Consider the following 23598-nt stretch of genomic DNA (forward strand, 5'->3'; position numbering starts at 1 on the left):
AAAAAGACCCAGGCTCAAAGAAAATGCTTCACAGCTGGCTTTGAAGATGAGGCTCTAGTAAGCAGTCATAGCAACTGGAAAAAGACTCTCCCCTGGAACCTCCAGGTAGAGCCTGCCATGAAGGCTCACCTCAGCCTTCTGACCTTGCAACTGCTGCCATTGCAGCATTAGGAACTATGCTGGCCTAGTTCTATGTATGTAGGCCTCTAACTCACACCTTGATGGAAAGATGAGGGGCTTAGAGGACCCCAGCTTCTTCTTGCTCACCTCTGAAGACTGGGTTCTCCTGACACCCTCAAATCTGACTGTGCTACCAGGACAATAGCGTATGGAAATGCCAGGGTGGCCTTCCTTACTAGGAGAGGTTCAGGAATGAGACAGTGCTGTCACTCCTTGGGGACAAGTAGGTAGAGACTGCGGTTCTGGGACCTCTGTCCCCATGATGTAAAGGACTCTGAAGTTCACAGCTCATTCCACCTTGCCTCGGGTGAAGGAAAGCCCTGGAAGGGCAGGGCCTTCTCACCAACCTACCTATCATACCGGGCCTTCGGTGGACACCACACCAGCACCTCCGGAGTCCCAGAGGCCAAAGCTTCCTCTTTGGATATTACTTCTGTAAAACCCTAGACCGACTTCCCCTTCCCTCACTTCCTTATGCAAGGGAAGTTCTCCATTCTACTGAGTGGAGAAAGGGTACTTACTGAAGGCGTAAACTCACTGGTAGGAACCACTGAGGTTCCCTGCAGAGCCCCTAGAGGGAGCCTCTCACTGATTGCCGGATAACAATCACCATGTCACCATGATAACCTGTGTAAAGAAGACTCAGTTAACGATCACCCGAGTCAGATTGTTGCCTTAATAGTGGCTGTCATCCCTTTCTAAGTCACCGCTAAGACTGTCAAGGCTGTGAGAGCCCCTCAAGTGCACGTGAACACTTGGGGTGTTATTGCTAATCAAGGTCGGAAAGGCTTTGGGAAAAAGTTGTGAGGGGCAGTTGGGTTGGAAGCCTGGAAATCAGGCTTTGTGAAACCTGAGCTCCACACTGCTGGTGGGACAGCTAAGCAGGTAGAGCTGCTCCCAGGAATGCTTAGGAACTCCGGACTGAAAAAGCCAGACCGGGTTGGAATCTGGAGGACTCGCAACTCAGCCTTCGAAGGACCAATGGAGAGGACTCAGGCGCATTTCTGGCCTCAGGCACGGTTCAGGCAAGGGCCACCATGTGGTGCAGAGCCCAGGCTGATAAAGAAGGCTTTGCTCTGCCCTCAGTGATGGGAATGACCTCGGCCCCCTACGGGAGCTAGCTGCTGGTGCCTCGGCACCGGCACCTGGGACCTGCCCCTCCCGGAGCCCGCGATTTCCGGACTGGCAGCAGCGCCTCTGAGCCCCTCCCGGGCCTGGGCCAGCACTGGGGCGGGGCGCTGGAGCCCTGCCCCCCAACTACCCCGCAGCAGCCTCCGCTTTCTGGAGGGCTTCTATGCAGACACTCGTCGGACGCCTGGGTCCTGCCGCGCCGTCCAAGAAGCCTCCTGAGTCGTAGGGCCCGCGAGCTATACTGCTCTCAGGAGCAGCCCCATGGCGGGTAAGTGACCTCACCTCCTACCTCTATCCCAGGGCGCGGAGTCTGCTCTCGGCAACAATCCAGCATTTGTCTCAACCCTGGCACCCAAGGAAATGGAGTGAAGGGTGCAGCTAGCTCTTCGCAGACAGTTACAGGTTAGGATGGTACTGGTCCCGCCTTCTCACCAGCTGTCTAGACCCCTGAACCTGAGACAACCCACGCCCGTCCGTGCCTAGGAGGCTGCTTTGCCCAGTGCCTGAATGCAGAACGTGAAACCAAGCCTCTAAGCCTTCTTGGTAGATCCAGGCAGGACCTCTGGGGTCCCTGAAGATGTGGGAGTCAAAAGGTCCTTAGGTCTCCCATTTCTCAAATCTGCCATCCTCCCCCCCCCCCCCTTTACACTAGGCTTCACTGCCTGCCACCTTCTACCCGGAGCGTGGGCTCCCCTGGATAGAGGGCAAGTTGGGGGAAGAGCTTGTGGAGCCTCCCTATCTGATTCCAGGACACGCCCCCCCCCACCGAACTTTCCGCCCTACTTTCCCCCTCCCGCCCCCCCCAAAAAAAAGAGCTCTGCCAAGCCATGGGGCAGCGATTCCTTCCTGGACTTTTCTCAAGTGCATGGAACCCACACCCAAGCTCACATCCAAACCCCAGCAGGAACCTAGGCAAGTGGAGGCTCTATGAGGGAAGGTTTGCTTTCTACTCCGGAGCACAGCCACATCCAGGTCCGAGACCAGCCGTTCCCAGTGGAAATGTCTTTTGGGCTGAGACCAGCAAACAGCCTACTTAAGTGTCATTCCTGGGATGGGCCCTGCAGGGTTCTGCTCGCTCCCAAGGACTGAGGTGTGTGAGTTGGTGGGGTGGCTCTCCTCATCTGGCTCACAGCCCGCACGGGTGGTCTCTGCCTCAGAGCAGCTGGCCTTGGTGATCGGGGGCATCACTGGGGGGCTGCTGCTGCTGATCGGAGTGAGCTGCTGCCTGTGGAGGAGGCTTTGCACCGCCTTCACCTACGAGGAGTTGCCAGAGACGCCAGACCCGGCCACCCCCTCTTCCTTCAGCAAACACGAGGACAAGCTCTGCCAGCACGCTGGGCCCCCACCTGGCAGGTGAGATTCTGGGCCTTTCTTTCTCTAAGGTCTTGCTTGGGTACTTACCCGTGGGGTCGGGCAAGGCGGGAAAGAAACGTTTTGTTGTGGGGTGCCCATCAGCCATCAGCATGCTGGAAACTACACCACGAAACCCCAGAAAACTCACAATAAGCTGGAGGCAGGCTTCGTGAGCCCCATTTTCCAGTTGGGAAAACTGGCTCAGAGGATATTAAAAAACAGGTACAGATAACACAACTAGGAATTAGAACGGGACAGGTTGTTGTCAGAGGTTCTGCTCTGATTCTCACATCACACCGTTCTGGGCAGACAGGCACTGTGAGTGTGTGTGTGTGTGTGTGTGTGTGTGTGTGTGTGTGTACTCCAGAAGTGATGCTCTTGGCTCTTGCTGGCTTTTCTCCCTCCAGCCTTTGGCTCAGCCTCTTGGCTGAGCATTGAGGTCACATAACTCGCTTGCCATCTACATGTTGTTTCCTCCCTTTGGACAGGCTACCAACTGTACCATTTGTGGTACCCCCTTCTTACCAAGGCCGAGACTGGGTGCCCCTACATGATAGAGATTGGACTCTGGCCCCACAGGACCCCTGCCCTGTCCCAGAGCACATGCCACATACCTCCAGTACCAACCCTGGTAAGTTTCCCCATGATTCAGGGACCGGCTGGCTAGGGATAGCCACCTGCTTTCATTACTCTGGCCAGCCCAAGGATGCCAATGACCAGTGTTTCTGGTGCTTTGCTCACCAAGTGCCTGCTTCACTCCACATTTGCATGCTGTTTTGGAACTGGGCCTCACTGTGTTCTTCACTGTGAAGTGGAGAGAACTATGACCTCATTTATAACTGAAGCTGGGGAATGTTGGCAGTGCTTACCCTAGGACAGAGGCAGCAGGGAGCTGATGTGGGGGCCCTGAGAAGGCTTTTTGGATAAAAAGCACATGCCACATAAACTTGACCGCTTACACTTGATCACCGGATCCATGTAAAAGTGAAAGGGAAGAATGGGCTCCACAGGGTTGTCTTCTGATCTCCACACGAACATCTTGTCATGTGCATGCCCATACATACACATCATGCATGCATACTTACATACATACATACACATATACGTATACACAAGAATCATAATAACAAATAAAACAAAAAAGTTAAAGAATTCAGTATAGAATTGGAGCCAAGGCATGAACTGGACTGGATCCTGCCCCAGGATGATGGATTGGCAGACTGAGAGTGCAGAACGCTACTGGGTGGGAGCAGAGATTTGCAGCTGCCTCTTCCTCTGAAGATCTCCCAGGATAAATGCCAGCAAGCAGCTACCCGTTCTAATTTGAAGAGGAAGAAGAAAGGCAACATTTTGTCACTGTTCATCATTCCTTAGACACTGCAGAAAGGAGTCAGGCCAGGTGCTGGGGATAATGTGCCAGAAAAATAGCCCTGACCTGCAGGGATGAAGTTAATCAGAGGGACAGGTGTGATGGGCTCTGGCATACAATGAGCGGCTCGGCCATGAGGTGGGCACACCAAGAGCTGGCCGCTGTCACCCACGCCCCTGTGTTTCTCTAGCCAGCCGGTCCTCCCTGCCCTTTGGTTGTAGGAGATGCATGTGTGATAGGGAACATTAACCCAAAGCTGTACAAGCCCCCAGAGGACACCAGTGACACAGACTTCCCTGATGGCTGCCTGGGCCGGCTGTGGTTCTCAGTGGAGTACCAGCAGGAGTCTGAGCGGCTGCTGGTGGGCCTCATCAAGGCTCGGCAACTGCAAGTCCCCTCAGAAGCCTGCAGCACCTTGGTGAAGCTCTGCCTGCTGCCTGGTGAGCGGCGCTTCCTCCAGTCCAAGACCAAACGCAAAACATGCAACCCACAGTTTGATGAGAACTTCATCTTCCAGGTACCTCTGGAGCAGGGGCATCCAGTGCCCTTGGGCTCTCTGGGAGAGGGAGTATTGTAGAAGATAACCTGGCTTCCTACAGACAGGTCTTTCCAGCCTTCCAGGACCCCTGAGCTTCCCACCCTGCTTTACTCAGCAGGCAGGAGCAGGGTCTACAAGGAGGTAGCCACTGGTAAAGAAACTTTAAGTGAGGCTTAGAGAGAGATGATCAGAGACTAGGTTCCTCCTGCCCTGGATGCCTGGGGCAAAGAAGAGAGAGAAAGCATATTTTGAAGTGTCTACTTAGTTGATGCTAGGCTTTGACCCTTGGTGCTGTTGGAAGTGACCCAATGCCCTGAGTATTATGGGCAAGGTCATCCAAGGAAGACCCTCAGGCCTATTTGAGCCCTGACAGAAACTGCCTGTCCTGGTCGGAGGTGTCAGGGACTGGAGCCTTGCTGCAGCCTATTGGTGCCTTCGCCATACCCTGCGTCTAAGGTTGAGTAGACCTGCACACTATCAGGCTTACAGCAGCCTGGGGACCACAGCAGGTGTTCAGGGAATCTTAGAAGGACCTGCTAAGAGGTCTTGAACAAACATGTCTCAAGAGCTATGCAGCACAATATCCTGAGAGGGAAGGAGAGGCCAGCCCACTTCCAGAAAGCATGTGATTACTGGCAGTGTGGTTCAGGCCTTTCTCCAGGAGGCTGAGAGCTGGGAAGAGGTGTGGCCCAGCCAGCCAAGGCCCTCCTACAGGAGCCAGGGCTGGGAGAACTAAGAGAGGAATGCCTGCTCTTCTCTTATCCTTTTCCCTTTCACACCCAAGGGGTTTTGTTGTTGTTGTTTTGGGTTTTTTTTGTTTTGTTTTGTTTTGTTTTTTTGGTGGGTAAGGAGGGATATCTCATTTATTCAAATTTGGTGGGGGTTTTTTCTCTTTTATTTTGTTGTTACAGTTTGAGGCTAGACCCTTGTCACAGAGTATTTTATTATTAACTTTTAGTATAAATTCTTCTTTATTCTTGAGAATTATATATATATGTTTCCAATAAAGCATAAAGCATGATCAAATCTCCGCATTTCCACTTCTAAGTACCCCCATCCAAATACCTGCAAGACGATCCTCCCAAGTTCATGTCTGGTATTCTCTCTCTCTCTCTCTCTCTCTCTCTCTCTCTCTCTCTCTGAGACAGGGTCTCACTGTGTAACCCTGATTTCCCTCTATAGACCAGGCTGGTCTCTCAAACTCCCAGAGAGCCACCTGCCTCTGCCTCCCAAGTCTTGGAGCTCAAGGCATTATTCACAACCACATCTGGCTTTTACATCCTTTGCTTTCTCTTAGGTATTCCCTGAGCCTTGGGTGGGGAGAGGGGTTGAGGAGGAGGATCCAATTAGGGATGAGCAGCCAGTCTCTTAATTTCAGCACTTTGACTAGTTCTCACACCCCAACTTGACCCTGGCCTTCATGCTCCGGCAAGAAAGGGCTGAAGAGGGAAAATAAGTATTATTTGGTCATCTGCTCTAAGCCAGACAAAACTAGACAAGAATAATGACCCCATCTCACAGCTGTGCAGGCAAAGGCTCAAGAGAGCCCATTTCCACAAGACTGAGTCATGATTTCTGGCATGCTTTTTCTGCAAGGAAATACTTTCCAAGGGCAGATTCTGGTTATTGGGGTACCAAGGTCCCAGGCAGCAATGGGTACAAGTCCTCAGAACACTGTATGACAAGGCTGGGGCCCATGCATGCACATCCCTGGGTTGCTGGGCCTTGCTGATGGAAAGGGTCCCCAAAGAAGCCTGGGTTTGGATGTGTGTTCTGTCTACAACATGTTATATTATCCACCTGGCCCCTACTCTAGACCTGACCCTGCCCTGGGTCCTCTCCTTCCTCAGGTATCCAGCAAAAGCGTCACCCAGAGAGTGCTGAAGTTCTCCGTGTACCATGTGAACAGGCAAAGGGAGCACCAACTCCTGGGCCAGGTGCTCTTCCCACTGAAGGATGAGAGCCTGTCGGGGGACCAGCCCTGGGTCATTTGCAGAGACCTGGAAGCTGAGAACCTGGAGGTGAGATGGTGCTGGACACATGCCACCTCGTTTCACACTATTGTGGGGAGCGAGAGAGGCATGAGACCCACCCCTGCCTGGCTGGCATCTTTTCTCGCCACCATGCCATCGTGGCTCAGGGAGGTGGGCCCAGGCCCACAGGAGAGGGAGGACCTACACCTAAGCAGACACAGGACACTGAGATTCTTCAAGTGAGAATCTGGAACAACTTGGAAAAGTCACAACTTGGAATCAGGTGTGATAGCACACCTCTATAATCCCAGCCTTCAGGAAGCTGGGGCAGAGAATCACAAGTTTTTTATTCTGTTTTTAGTTATCTATTCAAGGGGACGTCATGGCACGCTTGTAAGGAAGGATTGGAGGACAGTTTTCAGGGGTTGGTCCTCCTTTGGCCACATAGGCCCTGGAGACTGAACTCGGGTAGTCAGGTTCAACCTGACGAGCCACTGCACTAGCCCAAATGACAAATTTGAGGCCAGCTTGGACTGCATTAAGTAAGCCTCCATCTGAAAAAGAAATCCAAAAAGTATTTGGATTCCCACACAGGTCAGAAGGCTGTGAAAGGGGATATAACAAACGGGAAAGCCTAGGTCCAGGGAAATGCTTATCTCTTGTTTCCCATTCCCCAGGGAGGACCCAGGTAGGTCTAACAGGCTTTAATGTCCAGAGACCAGGCTCTGATCCACTACTATAGACTGGGGATCTTTTACCCAAAATGCTTAGGACTAGGGAGGTTTCAGATTTTGCAATATTTACATATACATAATGAGATGTCTTGGGAAAGGGACCCAAGTCCAATGCCATGTATATTACATGCACATTAATCACAATGCATAGGTATGATAGTATACAGTATTTAAAATAATTCTGAGCATATGGAGCTGGAGAAATGGCTCAGCGGGTAAGAGTACTCATTGGGAAAAGAGAGAACCTGAGTTGACATCCCTAGCACCCATGCAAAAGTCTAGCATATGGCCTTATAACACTGTAACTGAGGCACTGGGGAGTGGAGACTGATGGATCCTGGGAGCTTGCTGTCCAGCCAGCCTAATGTAGAGAACTTCAGATTCCGGAAGAGAGCCTGTCACAAGGCAATAAGGCAGAGAGAGATAGAGGAAGGTGCGCAGCGTCCCCTCTGGCCTCTGCAAGGACCTGCACATTAAGCAGACACACGCAGACTTGTGTGCATGCATGTACGCGCACACACACGCTGAACAGCCTGCAAAGCTTCATGGCATGTAAATTAACATTTGGCACTCAAAAGATTTTGAAATGATCAGGTCATTTCAGATTTGGGGGTTTTGTATTGGGAATGCTTAACCTGTACTCCACAGGTATCTTCAAATTTTCCTGGGTACAAAGTGGTGAAAGTCTCAAAGGAAATCATGCAGACGTGTCACGAGCACGTGTGCCTGCACTCTGGAGAAGGGAGATCATTTTCAGCTCCTCCACCACCTGCCAGAGTGAATGCTTCCCTCTCTGCCTTCCTAGCCGCCCTCAGAGTTTGGGGATCTCCAGTTCTGCATCAGCTACAACGACTACCTGAGCCGCCTGACTGTGGTCGTGCTCCGTGCCAAAGAGCTCCGGCTCCAGGAGGACAGGGGTGTTGTCAGTAAGCCACCCCTACTTCCCCACCCCTTACCCTAGGGAAGGTCCCTCCTAGGGAACTTAGCTAGGGCTAGGCAGAATCCAACCTCCCTACCAGGCATCCAAATTGTGCTTCATGAGACCAAGACCAAGCATTCAGCACTTCCTCTATTCCACCCTGCCCTCCCTCTGTGGATACTTCTGGTATCAAAAGCTTTTTCTGTGGCGCCAGGTTCTAGTCAACAGGGCCAGCTGAGCATGGATGCCTGCAGAGACAGAGGAAGGAAAAGGAAGCCAGGTTTCCCTGGGTCGAAAGCATTATACTAGTTAACTATTTCCTTCTGTCACAGCCTCTGGCCTCAGCAGCTAGGGACCAGAAAGTGATGGGGACCTGGTGCTTAGGGAGGGGGTACATGCCCTCCTAGCTAGAGACCCCACCTTAGGGGCTGTACTGTGCCCACTTCTCCTGCCCACTAGTGTGTGTGCACTGTCCTGCAGGCGTGTTTGTCAAAGTGTCTCTGATGAATCACAACAAATTCGTGAAGTGCAAGAGGACTTCGGCTGTACTGGGCTCTGCCAACCCTGTGTACAATGAAACCTTCAGCTTCAAGGCTGACACCAACGAGCTGGACACTGCCAGCCTTGGCCTGACAGTGCTGCAGATCACAGAAGGGGACAGTAAGGCCTGGGGAATGGGAAGCAGGGGACATGGAGTTGGGGAAATGCAAAGCTGAAGCTACTCAGTTGTAGGCAGCGTGAATGGTGATCCTCAAGTAGAGTTTCTCATTTCTCATCAAAGAAACTAGTTTTCAGATAGCCTGAGATACTTGCCCAAGACCACAGGGCTTCCCGTTAGGAAGCCTGGACTCATGCCCAGCTTTAGTCTAACTGGATTCTGTCCATAGTACCCTAGAAAGAGGCTAAAAAATACTCAACTCTTCCTCATTCTGGGTAAATTAGTGAGATGTCAGGCAGTGAATTTCCTGTCCTGGGTGTGTGTTCTCTGCATTCCTTCATGCCTTCCAGATGAGCATGTAAGGTCCTGGATGGGTTATCCTCATCAGTTGTCCTGGATCCCTGGTATTCCACCGTCACTGACTACAGAAGCAATGCTATTAGGCCATGATTGCTCATGGGCTGGATTTGGGACCTCCTCCCCAGTGGGCAGTTGATGGGTAGGCATTACTGCCTAATGCTCTTGCCCAGTGTACAAGGAAGCAATGAAGATGCCTTCCTTCTGCAAAGTACTTTCTCCTATAGCAATTCAACATGCCTCAGGTTCCACATGGCCTGGGGCAGGGGGCTAGGCAGTGAAGGACAGGGTTGCAATGCAAGCTTTCACCTGGTCTCCTCCTTCAAGTTCCCAGGGGGAGAACAGTGCTGGGTGGCTCGTGCTTAGGGAGGAGGAGCTTGCTACTCCCTTCCAGAGAACAGGGAATGGGAAACACAGAGAGAAGTCAGTGCAGACAGTAGGATGAGAGTGGCACGGCTTCTGTATTTAGGAACATGACGGAGCTTTCCCTCCCCTGCAGAGAGCTACCCACTGGGCCGTGTGGTTGTGGGCCCCTATATGTACACCCGAGGCAAGGAGCTGGAGCACTGGGAGGAGATGCTCCGCAAGCCCAAGGAGCTGGTGAAGCGCTGGCATGCACTCAGCCGCTCCACGGAACCCTGAGCCATAGCCAGGACCTCATTCTGCCTTGGAAACTCGTGTCCTCAGCAGCACCACATCATGGCCATCTCATCTAACTCTTGGTGCACTGTGGGGCCAGCCTGAGCCAGTGGTCCATGAGTGTTCATGTACAGGAAGGAAAAGGGACAAAGCCCAGCGTAGGCCAGTATCTGGGGGGCTCCTGATCTAGACCGTGACCTTGAAAGGATCTCAGGTGTTGAGAACTGATGTGCTGTTTGGTGGAGCACAGCCGCATATGCTGGGTGGGAGTGCGACATGAACCGAGTCCTACCACCCTGGAAAGCTGGTGGTGGGGGGTCCACAGCTGCGTAGTTTTTCAAGCTGGAGTTTCTCTGTCTTCCACCCAGCAGAGCAAATACACAGCACTCAGGGGGCACATCAGGGAGAGAGACCCATTGAGCAAGCAGCCCAGCCACATACGAGGAGTCCAACGAGTGGTCAGCAGTTTGCTGTGTAGCCCCTTCCTGGAGCCATAACACGTGGCCGGCAAAGTCCTATGAAGTCTTGCCATACCTCACACTCTAGTCTTTCAGGTGATCTTTTGTTGAGTTTTGGGGTCACCTGGTTAACAGAATTTGGGCATTCTGCTTTCCCCAAAGTCAAGAAAATAAAGGACAAAAACATTCTGAATCTGCAAGACAGCAGCAAAGGGAGCATCCCAGGAATATGTGTAAATACCAGGTGAGGCAGTATGAATGGATACAGCATTATTTAAATTAAGCACGGCAAATCAATTGTCTGGTTTTTCCTCTGTGGGTCTTGACTCCAATTTCTACGAGAACTGTGACATTACCCCAAACTGCCAACTTTCACGGTTTGGCCCAACAATTCAACAAACGTTTCCAGGGGAAAAGTTCCTAAGTGCTATCATGGCTTCAATGTGTCTATCTTTGCTTGCTGCCTTGGCAACATTAGTCTCCAGTTTCTCACTTCCCAAGCTCCAGAGACGCTGTAGCCTTTGCTGCCCTTAAGGGCGTGTGCTCAGCCTCTCAGCCCAAACTAGAAAGTTCCTGGAGAGCGGTTCTCAGAAGTCACTCCATCTCTGGCTTCCCTCCTGAGTTTGTGGCTCTTTTTTAGAAAAGCTTGTCCATACGCCATTCAGCTTTCCCCCTTGTTAAGGTGAACATCCGTCTGCCTCTAGCAGAAAAAGAAGTCCTTTCCCAGAAAAAGCATGCCCAGCTGAGGATGGCAGAATGGCAGCAACTTGGGAGGTAGAGACAAGGGAACCAGGATTCAAGGAAACCGTCAGTAAAGCAGTGGGTAAGCACAGCTTGTGTTCAGTCGGCTCTGTGCAGCAATCATGGTGCCTATCAAACGACCACAGCTTCTCAGTGTTTACAGTATGAACACTTTGTCCTCTGCATCTGTGGACTGGCAGGTGAGGCAACTCCTTCTCAAGCTGCAGGCCTGGCTGGGATGGGCTCCTCACCAGGCCAGCGACACAGTTGAGCACACCGAGCATCGGCTAATTTGGCAGCACTTTTCAAGGTGAAGGCAGAAGCATAAGAGGGAAGATGTATTTTTTTTTTTGTCTTCTGCTTATGATAGCCCTGCCTGCCCTGATATCCTTGGGCAGAAGCAAATCACATGGCCAAGCTGAAAATCAAGGGTCAGAGAAGAAGATACGCCTTTTTGCAAAGCTACAGAACAATGGGCACAGCTCCAGGGAGGGGTGGAGAATTGGAGTGGATAATCTGAGGTGGCCACAGGAGCCTGTGCTCCCTCCTGAAGGCGCAAGCCCAGGGGAGCAGTTACCTCCTGGTCTCCGTGTGATGCCTGCCAATTTGGCATTCCATAATGATGTGTTGTAATTTGTTCAGTCATTTGCCAATTAAGCTTTTCTTTGTTTTCACTATGGAATGTTTGCCCAAATTACTGCTTATTACTCATTAAGGCATGAGAATTCTCATGCCTTGAGCATCCTGTACTCATAACTGTCAGAGAATAATTATCAGAGAAAGGAAGATTATTTTTACATCTTGCTACATTCTGGTCTCCCTTAAGTGCCCCTTAATTAGGAGAATTTACCTGGAATTCCGTTCATAAGAGTTTGAGAAATATATTTTCAGAACTGGTTTTCTTTTCCAGACAAAGGAAATCCCCCACTAAGAAAAAAAAAAGTGTAAAGAGGTTGCAGCAATGTTGCTGCCAATGGACACTGAAGCAAAACAAGGTCATGGAATGGTGGGGAAGACAACCTCACTAAGAGGAGAGCGTGGAAGCGCTCAGTGCCGCAGCTCACATCAGCTATAGCTCCCTGCCCCTTAGGTGACCTTCTTCCTTACCCTATCCACGTTCCTGCTAGGATGAACATGTCCCCCTGTGGCAAGGTGAGGAAGGAAGGACAGATAGAAACACAAGACAGAGCAACAGGACCCCAGCAGCAAATCAGCTGCAGCTGGACGCCGGAAGTGTGGATGACTTTATCACACTAAACAGTCTGCCTGTGGAACTAGAAGCTACTGCTGGAATTTTATTTTATTTACTTACTACTAATAGTGATCAAAACAGTCATAATACTGAAAAAAGAAAGAAAGGAACCACGGGACTTGCTCTAAGTCTTTATCTAATGCGCAGGAAGAAGCTATCGATCTGCTAAGAAGATCTGAATAGGTAACTAGAAAAATATAATGAAATAATTCACTGATTAGATTCCATCTGCCCAGCTCCTTCAACATAATTGACAAATTTCTTAATTGAATTTAGCATGTAATTATAAAAACAGGCTATAATCCCTGTCCACTATATTCCCCTAGTACTTATTATGGAATGATTTGCCCAAATCACTGTTTGCTTTATGTTTCAGTTGTGGAAGGAAGGAAGGAACTACCCCTTGGGAACTGAGTGAGGTTTTATACATTAGCTGCATGCCAGCCCAGGAGCGCTCTCCCTCCCATAGGTGGAGGAGAAAGGGGGATGCGCTGTTCTCAGTACCCTCAGCTGAAAGGCAGCACCAGAGCTGGAATCAGAGTCCAGATGTCTGAAAATGCCGCTCAGCACTGTGGCATTTTGCAGTCAGGGTCTTTGGAAGGTGAAATCTCCTTCCTGTCTTTCTCCTTAAACTTCTCACTTCCTCCCATGTTTCTGTGTAAAGTAACCGTTCATCACTAATGATGAAGAACGAAATCGGGCAAATAACTGCCTTGGTTCTCTTGGCTTGGGCTTGTACTAGTTTGATTTTTTTTAGGCAGGAGTGAACAAAGAAGGTCCACCAAGGGGACCCAGCCTCCAGCTCTTAAGTGTCCTGGGCAGGAGGGAGCAGGCACATGACTGAGAGCCTAGCTGAGCTCCACTAATGCTGCCAGAGGCCTGGACACTCTGGTGTGGCTTCCAGCTCAACCCTGGACTCGGCACAGCCTTCTGTGTTGCAGCTCCACTGCCCTCTACTGTTTAGCATCATGGTTACCACACTACGGCTGCTCACTAGACTGGCTCTTACAGCAAAGCAAGTGGTGATGGTTGGATTTAGAGCCAGCAGGCCCCAAAAGGCAACCGTCCAGGGGTGGCCCTTCTCAAGCACTGCCTTTTCCTCCCTGATTTCTACAGTAGTTATACTTGTCTCTCACACCAAGCACTGGATAATATATAGGCACATGTAATACATGTAGTGTCGAGAGGTGTATGCTATTTCAGTTTGCCTTCCTTCACACTATCCTTTGAGCATCTCCCTCCTGTGTGCCAGCTATACCCTCCTGTGAACCATATGATGCTGTCTATGCTTATGGAGTTTGTACTTTGGAACTGTTACCTGGAATGTAAGGATTCCTACATTCTCACCAGTATTGATCTTATTTCCTGAGCTACTGGAGTCCTTCCATGAGACACTGCACTGTACAGCCAGACCAGTCTCTATGTGACAGGAAGTGCTTGCCCGTGTCTGTATCTTGGAAGTATTTTCCTTGTGTTTTCCGGCAGCACTGTCAAAGTTTCAGATCTTAAAGACATTGGCCCACTTTGAATCACTTTCTGTACAGGATAAGAGACAGGTATCTAGCTTCATTCTCATGCGGTTTATCTGGTTCCCAGCACGATCTGTTGAGGTGAATGTCATACACATGCCAATGTATGTTCTTAGCACTGTTGTCAATCATATGGCTGTAACTACAAAGGTTTATTTCTACTTCCTCTATTTTATTCCATTTATCTACAAATCTGTTTTTATACCATGCTGCTTTTGTCACTGTGGCTCTGTAATAAAATTTGAAATTAGATACTTTGCTACCTTCACCATTGCTCTTTCCTTTTAGGTGGCTTTGCTCTAGGGTACTTTTGTTCTTCTATATAAATTTTAGAATTATTTTTTTTCTATTTCTCTGAAGAAACTCACTGGGATTTTGTTAAGGACTACAGTGAATATCTAGCTTGCTTTCAGTGATACAGCCATTTTAAAAATACTAATCCAGTCAATTAACTAACTAACATGACAATTAGTTGTGGAAGGAAGACACAATAATCTAAATAGAAACATTTGTGCCCTCCCTTTGGCTATCAGAATACTGAGACAATGGATGCCAAAAAATTGGAATTTCTTCTGAAGTCTGATGCTAATGAACAAAAAGGTTGGTACCCTAGTTTTAGTCAGAAAGGATGCTTGTCTTCCAGAAAGAGACTTCACAGAATGCTGACAACCTGGAGGATAGACTAGGGGCCAGGGGCCAAGAGCCAGGAGTCAAACAGTCAAGTGTCAACACTGGGCCAATGATGAATATGACCACACCTGACCTGAACTGTTTAGTGACCTATGCCTCTTGCTCTTTATTTAAACCTAAACCTCATGTGAGGACCACAAAGATGGACCTAGAGGATGGGTGGACCACTTTGTTCCTCTTCAGAATGTTGACTGTACCTTCAACCCAAGAGCCAAACAAACCTTCCCTTCCTTATGTTACTTTTGTCAGGTGTTCTTTCATAGTGATAGAAAAGCAATTAACTCACCTGCTACGTTAGCAACTTTACCAACAACACTGCATCCCTAGCCTGGCATGCACAGTTATAATGAAGAAAAGCAATTTCACATTGGCAACTTATTAAGATAGAAAAAGCAGTAGTTTATAACAGAAAAGTGACTTCTGAGGAAATGTCTTACATGTTGCTCTTCAATATTTCGTGCCTTGGTGCATCAGGGTCTAAATGAAATGGCAAATGAGGCACTCATAATTTCAAGGAAACTGTGATATACTGCCTTTATTGCTAGATCATTTCCCCAGAATAAAAAGAATACCAATGACAACAAAAATGAAAATAAAAACTTCACAGAATTTTCTTAGAAAAAATAATCTTTATATATTTATCACAATTATGCTAATAAATTATTTATCTTTAAAACTCTAAGCAAAACCCATGTCATTTTATTTATTTTAGAAGACAGATCATAGGGTTAGATGGCTCAGCAGTTAAGGGCACTTTCTCAAAATCTACATGATGGCTCACAACCATCTATGCTACTCCAGTCCCAGGTGATCTGGCACACAGCCTCTCCTGGTCTCTGTGGGCACCAGGCACATACATGGTACACAGACATACACAGGCAAAAAACTTATATACATGTAATAAAAATACATAAATCTTCAAGGGACAGATTATTTCATCACTCCTTCCTTGAAATGCCTCCTATGTCTTCCTCTGGCCTTAGAAGAAGTCCTGGGCTCCACGTCTTACATGATTCAGGACAGAAATCTAGTAGGGAGAAATTCTGTTGCAATGGGTAGCTGTTTTCATCCAACTCGAAAAGGCTCTGGATCTTCAACACGCAAGGCTCTGCACTGACTGCCAACAAGGAGTGGAGCAAGTCCGCTGCAACCATGCCGTAGGTGACCTCCGAGGAAGGTACTGAGGAAGAACAAAACACACATGCCACTCAGGACTAGCTTCACAGAGGCACATTCTGAAGGTTTTCCTTGCTTCCCTTGATTCCTCAAGCTTCATGCACATCTGTATTTCTTGTTCTACACCTCTTTCTAGCTTCAAATTGTTGAAGGTAGTCTACAAAGACGGCATGCTTCCTACTGCTCATGAAAGCAAGCACAGACAATGCTCAGACTGACAGCTGCTCCAGACATCAGCTTCTGAACAGCATGAGAAGCTGAGGTTCGCACTTGCAGGAAATAAGAAGGGCATGTCATCTGGGGCTTGAAAGACAGCTCAGCAGTCTGGAGCACCTGTTCTTGCAGAGGACTTGGGTTTAACTCCTTGCAGGGAAGCTCACAACCATTCCTAACTCCAGTTCTAGGGAATCCAATGTCCTTCTTAACCTCTTCTGGTGTATAGACATGCAGGTGAACAAAATACTCAAACACACAAAATAAAATTTTTAAAAAGGGCATGTATATCTCAAAAAAAAAAGGCTTCACTCATACTTACCTTTCTACGGTTTTTAAGCATATAGGTACATATACAAGCTGAGCCCAAGTTTTTGAGACCAGGACATTTTTGGATGTTAGATTTAAAAAACAAACAAAGGAAGAAACAACAAAACACCCCCAAACATTTGTAAATACATAATAAGGTATCTTAGGGATAAAGACTCAAATCTAAACATGAAACTTACTGTTTCCTATTTTTGCCTTAATTGCTCAACTTTTTATTACCATGAAGAGCAACCCACTATTACACACTATTACAAAACTAAGCAGAAGAACTAGATTAGCTTGTCCACTTAAGGAGTCTAAGGCTAATGAGGACAGGCATGGAGCACAATTATCTGACAGGTGGGATGTTTGATTTCTTCTTAGTCACTGACTGACCCTGGCATCACAGCTGAAGATCTTAAAAATCAATGCCAATTATAGGTTGCTTTCAATGCATGACACTACACATTCCTTTTTTTTTTTTTTTAAACTATTGCGAGACTACAAACCTAGTGGTTTTACTAACCAAGTAGGAATTTAAGTGCTTCTTTTATTCCTGTACAAGACAGATGTAAGGAGATCTCAACTTCCAACGTATATAAGCTTTTGTGTTTCACTCCAACTAAAACACCCTTCTACTTCAATACTGACAAAGGTGGAGGGGGGACTCTCTATTTACAACAATGCACTCTTTTGCCCTGACTACTCCTGTACATAGTTTCATACAACGACTACCGGATAGTGTGTTGCTGTTTTACCTATCACTCTGTTGAGGATATCCGGAGAAATGTTGAGAAGAATCTGCTCCAGCATCTTTGACCCTACATGAATACAAATATCATGTCCTCCATCAGCTATGGTCATTAAAGCTGGCCTACAAAAATAAACAACAGAATTTAGAATCAGATTCATAAATAGAAAGGAATTTAGTGAAGCAAAGACAAAACATGACTGCAGACATCACCCCTTTTACCCACATAACTCAGGGTCCTTTCATCTCTACACTCTAGTCTCTGTCCACCTCTGCCTCTGTCTCTGATTGCTCTTATTCTCTCTCTTTCCTTCCATTCTTTATTTCAACAAATACAAACTGAGTCTCTATTATGCACCATGGACTGGGCTAACGCTGGTGTACACTCGTGACAAGACAAATCTGGTTCCTTTGTCCAAAAAACGTGGGAATCTGATAGGAAAGGGGGTTTTGTTTGGGTATTTTGTTTTATTTTGTTGTTGCTACTGTTCTAGTTGGTTGGGTGATTGGTTGGATGGCTGGATGACTGGCTGGGATTTTGGTTTTGTCGGTTTGGTACTAGGGATCCAATCCAGAAGCTCTTGCATGTTGGTCAAATGTTGCACCATTGACCTTTACATCTAACTCTAAGGTTAGAATTTTTTATTTACAGTGGAGCCAAGATGACTCAATGTGGGCCAGAATAACCTTTTCAATAAATCATGCTGGACACATATGAAGGAAAAAGGATACAACTGGACATCATGTGAAATAAAGGAGGCCAGATTCAGAAAGACAAATACCACATATTTTATATAGAGAACCCATGCTATAGCCTATCTATGTAATTACCTATACTATACAAACTACATACAAGTTTTTAAATGTTATATTTATAAAATCTGAAGAGAGGACTAACTGGATGAAGAAAGAGAATCAGCTGGAATGTACTAAGAGGCATAGGGGAAAGGAGGAAGTGAGAACAAAATATAATGATACAAATATATAAAGACGCCAAGATAAAACCCACTGCTTTGTATGCTAAGTAAAAATTAATAAAATAAATATTTTTTAAAAATTCATTCTAGGACAAATACGTATCAATATGCAAAAGAAGGAAATTGGACTTCCTCCTTACACCATACAGGGAAATCAATATAGGGCAAATTACAAATCTAAATATAACAGCTAAAACTATTAAAACCTTTGAAGAAAAATTTAAGTGTAAACCTCCATGACCCTGGCTTAAAACAGGTGTCTTTATATCTGACACCAAAAACTCAAGCAACAAAAACTGAAACAAAAGACCTAACTCAGTAGCAAGGATGTGGGGAGAGTGTGACCCTCACCTTGCTTCCTGGTAAGATGTAAAATTACATACCTGCTTTGGAAAACAGCTTGGCCATGCCTCAAGTGGCATATAATACAGCAAATACATTCCTGAGAATAGACCCCAATTACTAAAAACTACATCTACATAAAAACATATATACATGTTCACAGTAGCCCCAAGGAGGAAACCACTCCAGTGTTCAACAACTTATGAATAGATGAATAAAATAAGATACACATACAGTAGAATATTACTTTGCAATAAAAACAAACTATGCTAAGCATGTATGTCATTTAGTATGCTTTCCTAGCATACATAAACCCCACATGCAACTCTCAGAACCACGGAAACCAGGCATGATGATGTATACTAATAATCCCAGAACATGAGAAGTACAGAGAAGAGGATCAGAAGTTACAGCCATTAAGTCTATTACACAACAAGTTCAAGGCAAACCTGGGATACATGAAACTGTGTCAAAAAAACAACAACAACAACAAAAAAAAAAAAAACTGAAGATCCCACTGGAGCCACTGAGGTAAACTGGAGTGCAGGAAAAGTCAAGAGTTATAAAGGGCTCCTCTGATCAGACTAGGAAGAAAGGGGAAAAGGATAAGGCGTCTGGCTTCTGAGCTTCTTGATGGAGTTGCTCAGAGCAAAACCCAGTACCAGGACCACGTGTGTGTGAGGGAGGAAAAAGAAGTTATAGGCAGCGCTTTGGACAGTGACAGGACTCCTGAGAACATGGCTAAATTCTCTGACAGCCAAATTCAGAAAGCTGCCTTTGCATAGCATTTTTGCTATGGGGGGGGGGGAGACCAAAAGAACCAGAGATAACAGCTCTAAGAACCAAGAGTGCAAGAAGTCAAGGAACAAAGTCGAGGTAGATGAAAAGTGGACCAGTCCCAAGACAAAGGGGAAAAATAATCCATCTGAACTCAGCCAGAATGGCTTTTAAAGGCCTTGAACTCCCTGAGACAGGCGCAGGCTGGAATCAGTGCAAGTATTTCACGCACTGGAAAAGAAGAAAACTAGAATCCCTTCCTCCCAGGCTCTGAGAAACCAACAGAACTCCAGCCAGCCCAGCCATCAAATCATAGCTGGATATTCCACCTCAGAGGCAAGGTCCAAAAAAAAAAAAAAAAAAAAAACCCAGGCAAAGCCCAGACATGAAAAAGCAGTGGTGAAAAAGGGTGTCGACCTTCATTCTAACATGAGGTGCCTGCATCTGGGAAGACCAAGTTAGTACCTTTACCTCTCCTAGCCCTGGACAAGCATTATGTCTATCTCAAAGGCCACTGTTCCTGGTTTCATGGATACCCACAGCAACTTATTTGGCCTGACTGCATTCCATCCCAGCTCAGACCTACCATAGTCAATCACCTTAACCAGCTCCAGCCAACACATATTTGATGGTCCTGTCAAACCATCTGTGCCAATGTCAGCCAGCTGCATCTGACAGGGTCTGACCAACTCCACCCAGTCTGGCAACTCTTAGTTGGCTGCTTCTAGGCTTACATCCTGTAAGACATTAGCTTGGGCTTTTCTTCAGAAGGAGCCTGTTTCCACTGCTTATGACCAAGGCTCCATCACCTCCAAGGTCTTAAATCTAGTAGTGAAAGACTTCAGCAACCAACCAATTCCCTAAGGAAACATTCGCTAAGGAAAGCTAACATTCCAGGGACAATCATATCCCATTAGAAAAGAGCAGAGTCTGGAGGGGTGGAAAGATGGCTCAGCAGTTAAGAGTACTTGTTCCTTAGTTTCCAATCATTCATAACTCTAGTTCCAGGATATCTATATCTTCTCTAGGAAACAGTCACACACATGTAGGAAAAATACTCATAAAATAAACATAAAGTAAAAAAATGAAAACTTTTTTAAAAAAGCCGAAGCATGAAATCATAAAGAGGGAGGTTCAATGAGAATGTGAGAATGCTGCCAAATATACTTCTTTGGGGAAACAGAAATTTCTTCTTCAGAAAGGAAAAGACAGGAAATTTACTGATATTATGGTTACCTGGAAGGCTAACATAGGAAGATGACAACTTTAAGGCCTGTCTGCATTACAGGGTAAGTTCAAGGTCAGCCTGGGCAATTTAGCAAAATCTTATCTCAACATAACAGGTAAAAAGAGGACTAAATATAGCATTTGCCTAGTATGTGTCCCTAAATTCAATCATGTGGATTGAAAAACAAGAAAAAAAAAAGGTAAAATTCATTCACTTACTTGTTTTCATTTTATTTATTTATTTTTGTTCATTCTGTTGCTGTTAAGACAAGGTCTTGCTATATAACCCTGGCTGTCCTTGAACTTGAGAGCCTACTTTAGTGTCTCTATTACTGGGACTGCATTTGTATAGCCCCATGCCCAGCTTTATTCACTTACTTCTGACAAACATAGATATCTGTAAAGAGATATAAGGGTTACTGACCAAGCTTCTGTGCATTCTTTTTACAGATGTCATGACAAATGAACTGCTAAGTACAGAGGAAGATAAAGGCAACGCAGGTGACTTAGGAACTTGTTGTAAAGGACTGAGCCTGAGACTAGCCTGGGCTACCTAACAAGACCCTGTCTAAAAGAACACAAAAATAAATAAGTAAAACAAAGCCACTAAATACACATGCATTTACTTTTAAGATACTTCACTATTTGTAAATAACTGCAAAGACATAAAACATGTCACTTCTAGTCCTTTGTAAAGGAATGAAATTTTATGATTATAAAAAACAATTATTCAAGACTTTGAACACTGATCTGAAAGCGGTGTGCTTTTCACTGAGCTAGTTAACAATTTTACCAGAGAACATACATTGACTAGCTTATCTTTTACTTAAGTAAAGGTGAGAAACTGAAGCACTGAGGGCTAAACAAATATTTCTCAGCCTCTGCAAACAAGTCAGGGAGAGGTCACATAACACTTTTAACCTTTACATTGTCATTATATGCCAAGACAGGGAAATAGGTTAGTGATAAAACAGTCAGATATTGGCTAAAAGTGAACAAAGTCTTCAGTACAGCTGTTTAGAGAAATTGAGATCTAGTTAATACTGTAAACAGTCAAATTCATTACTGGGAAATTCTTGATTTCATATACAGTTATTTGTCACTCAGGGAAATTTTATTCTCCTGATTAAGCTCCTGGTTAGTTATATTATAAATGATTGATATTTGCAGTTCTTAGTCACTTCCAGTCTTATGCAATAAATATTTTCTATCAAATTATACTTTGCTGCCTTACCTATAGAAGGTTTTCCTCCCAGAAAATGGCAAGCAGCTCAGACACTGTCTGTAGACCCTGTTCTCATCTGTTTCTAGTTCTGATCCACACTGTGCACAGCCAGCATACGTAATGATGGAAAGAGAAGAGAAAATGCTCTTCAGAGAGCTGCTAGCATTCAGAGTTATCTTCTGAGCTGCTCCAGCAAAAAACACCAGCTCTGAAACCTTGGCTTTAATCAGAACCACTCCTATGCAAAAAAGAAATATTATACTTATTAGATTCAACAATAACTTTAGTTGACAAACAAGCTAGCAATATGGTTCATTTACAGTTACTTATAGCACAGGTTACACAAATCCTTCTCCTCCTCCACCACCACCTGCTTCTCCTCTTCTTTCTTCCTCGCTTTCCTTCTTTCTTTCTTCCTTCCTTCCTTTTCTTTCTTCTTTCTTCTTCTTCCCTTCCTAGTGTATCTCAACTCACTTATGACTTCCATAAAGAACCTAAAATATAACAAAGCATTTGCCTGCAACTGAGTGAGTCTGAGTTTCTAATCAGGCAGTGGTGGCAGGGGAAAGGGGAGGAATGGGTTATTATTATTATTATTATTTTGTCATTCACTGTAACATCAAGCATGTTAACTGACTAACAATTCATTTATCTACTAAATATAGACTGAATATCTACTATGATCTTTTGATCCTAACTTATTTTTACCTTTCTGCATTCTAGGATAGCCTATGAATCTATCTGAACATTACTTTCCTCTCCACAGTCATTTAAAGGTTTCTTTAAGCCTTCAGATTTATTCTTTGTTAGTCAGTTTTCATCATTAAAAGAGATTATCTGACATAATTAAAAGCAGAGAGATGTATTTGGGTTCCTGGTTTCAGAGGTGTCAGTAAAGCCATGGTGGGAGAGGACAGCAGATCAAGGCAGCTCACATCATAGCAGCCAGGAAGCAGAAGAAGAACGCTGGTGCTGGCTGGAGTTCTCCTTTCCCTCTTCCACCCTTGGGCCCCCAGCCTATGACATGCTGCGTTAGGCCTTTCCCCTTGGTATACTGTCTGGAACTACCCCATAGACTCATGCAGAGTTGCACTTCACTAAGTTCCTATTTTAATCCAATCAAGTCAGCAATCACAATTAGCCATCATGATCCACTAATAAATTATAGATCAGGATGTATCATGTGTTAGTCCTTGTTCTATTTTCTGACTATGTCTTTTGGAGTTCAATGGTGGTGACTCTCCTTAATGTCTTTCATTTGCCTTAGTGTCTTGGGACCCAGAAGTGCTTTCATCATTTCTACTACTCAGGCCATATATCTCTACATGAGTTAGTGGTCACATATTTAATAAGCTGTAGCTAACTCAACACTACACTTTCCACAGACATGTTCAATCACACACATAAAAAATTAAAGAGAAGTACAATAATTTCAGAGGACTTCATATAATTCTTCATTTTATAAATTTGCATTTACATATATGGCCTCTTTAAAAAATTAAGGGCATTCTAAAAGTGGACATTGCTTTCAGAGGTATTCTAGAATTCTAGGCACTAAAATTCTGCTTACAAGGAGAAACTTTCAGTTCTTTATAAGGAGCCATCCTTCTCTAGCTTTCGTTAGCAAGCAGACTCTCTTGGGAAATCTTCCTAATTTGGCCACAGCTACTTCAAGTTTTAAAGTGGTATAAAATATATCACTAACCCAAACACCCATCCCAGCCACTCAATCAGGGGATTCAGGGAAAAAAGACACCCAAACACCAGCAATGGATGTCACTATGATGGGCATGTGATGGTGAGATAGGAAAGATGGAGTACTCAGTGGAGAGATGGAAGAGAAAGAGAAGCCGATAGAGAAAGGTGGGACTGGAGACTTGATGGCCTTGGCAGTAAGGAACAGGCAGATATGAGAAGGCCATGGTGAGGGCCTAGCACAGGAAGACAACAAGGGCCACGTCTGGGTCCACGGTCTATGTCAATGTCTTTGCCTGAGTTACCACCAATGGCCAAGTGGATGTCTGCAGGCTAGGCTGCCATAAGAGACTATGTGGACGTCTAAGAGCCATGCTCTGAGGTG

At 45.9% G+C, this 23598-nt stretch overlaps 2 protein-coding genes across 5 annotated transcripts in view; one reads left to right on the forward strand and one right to left on the reverse strand.

Moving 5' to 3' along the window:
• Positions 1 to 1110: 1110 nt before the first annotated feature.
• On the forward strand, positions 1111 to 14099 carry LOC110548035 (synaptotagmin-15-like). 2 transcript variants are annotated; one of them, XM_060390892.1, is made up of 8 exons: positions 1111 to 1579; positions 2469 to 2664; positions 3153 to 3295; positions 4255 to 4550; positions 6422 to 6592; positions 8084 to 8204; positions 8678 to 8857; positions 9712 to 14099. In XM_060390892.1, the coding sequence occupies exons 1-8, from the start codon at positions 1573 to 1575 to the stop codon at positions 9852 to 9854; spliced, it is 1257 nt and encodes a 418-aa protein (XP_060246875.1). In that variant the 5' UTR covers positions 1111 to 1572; the 3' UTR covers positions 9855 to 14099. The 2 variants fall into 2 exon arrangements, with proteins under 2 accessions (XP_060246875.1, XP_021491666.2); XM_021635991.2 differs by lacking the exon at positions 1111 to 1579 and having other exon boundaries at positions 2169 to 2664.
• Positions 14100 to 15029: 930 nt separating this feature from the next.
• The window catches only part of Shld2 (shieldin complex subunit 2), an 83670-nt gene continuing 75101 nt past the window's right edge, over positions 15030 to 23598 (reverse strand). For 2 of the 3 annotated variants that reach the window (XM_021635979.2, XM_021635980.2), the window contains 3 exons: positions 21528 to 21756; positions 16978 to 17093; positions 15030 to 15701 (listed from right to left, as the gene is read on the reverse strand). In XM_021635979.2, the coding sequence (XP_021491654.1) occupies positions 15460 to 15701; positions 16978 to 17093; positions 21528 to 21756 (587 nt within the window). In that variant the 3' untranslated portion in view covers positions 15030 to 15459. The remainder of the gene's footprint in view (positions 15702 to 16977; positions 17094 to 21527; positions 21757 to 23598) is intronic. The other variant, XM_021635982.2, reaches the window with a different exon arrangement.

Source organism: Meriones unguiculatus, chromosome 9 (assembly GCF_030254825.1).
Source record: "Meriones unguiculatus strain TT.TT164.6M chromosome 9, Bangor_MerUng_6.1, whole genome shotgun sequence".
In the NCBI taxonomy this organism is placed as follows: Eukaryota; Metazoa; Chordata; class Mammalia; order Rodentia; family Muridae; genus Meriones; species Meriones unguiculatus.

What these genes read in the sequence shown, in the direction of transcription:
- LOC110548035 (XM_021635991.2), top strand. Translation starts at nt 2,363, where the DNA reads ATGGGCCCTGCAGGGTTCTGCTCGCTCCCAAGGACTGAGGTGTGTGAG. An exon ending in ATGAGAACTTCATCTTCCAG is followed by an intron (nt 4,551 to 6,421) that starts GTACCTCTGGAG and finishes CTCCTTCCTCAG; the next exon opens with GTATCCAGCAAAAGCGTCAC. An exon ending in GGAGGACAGGGGTGTTGTCA is followed by an intron (nt 8,205 to 8,677) that starts GTAAGCCACCCC and finishes ACTGTCCTGCAG; the next exon opens with GCGTGTTTGTCAAAGTGTCT.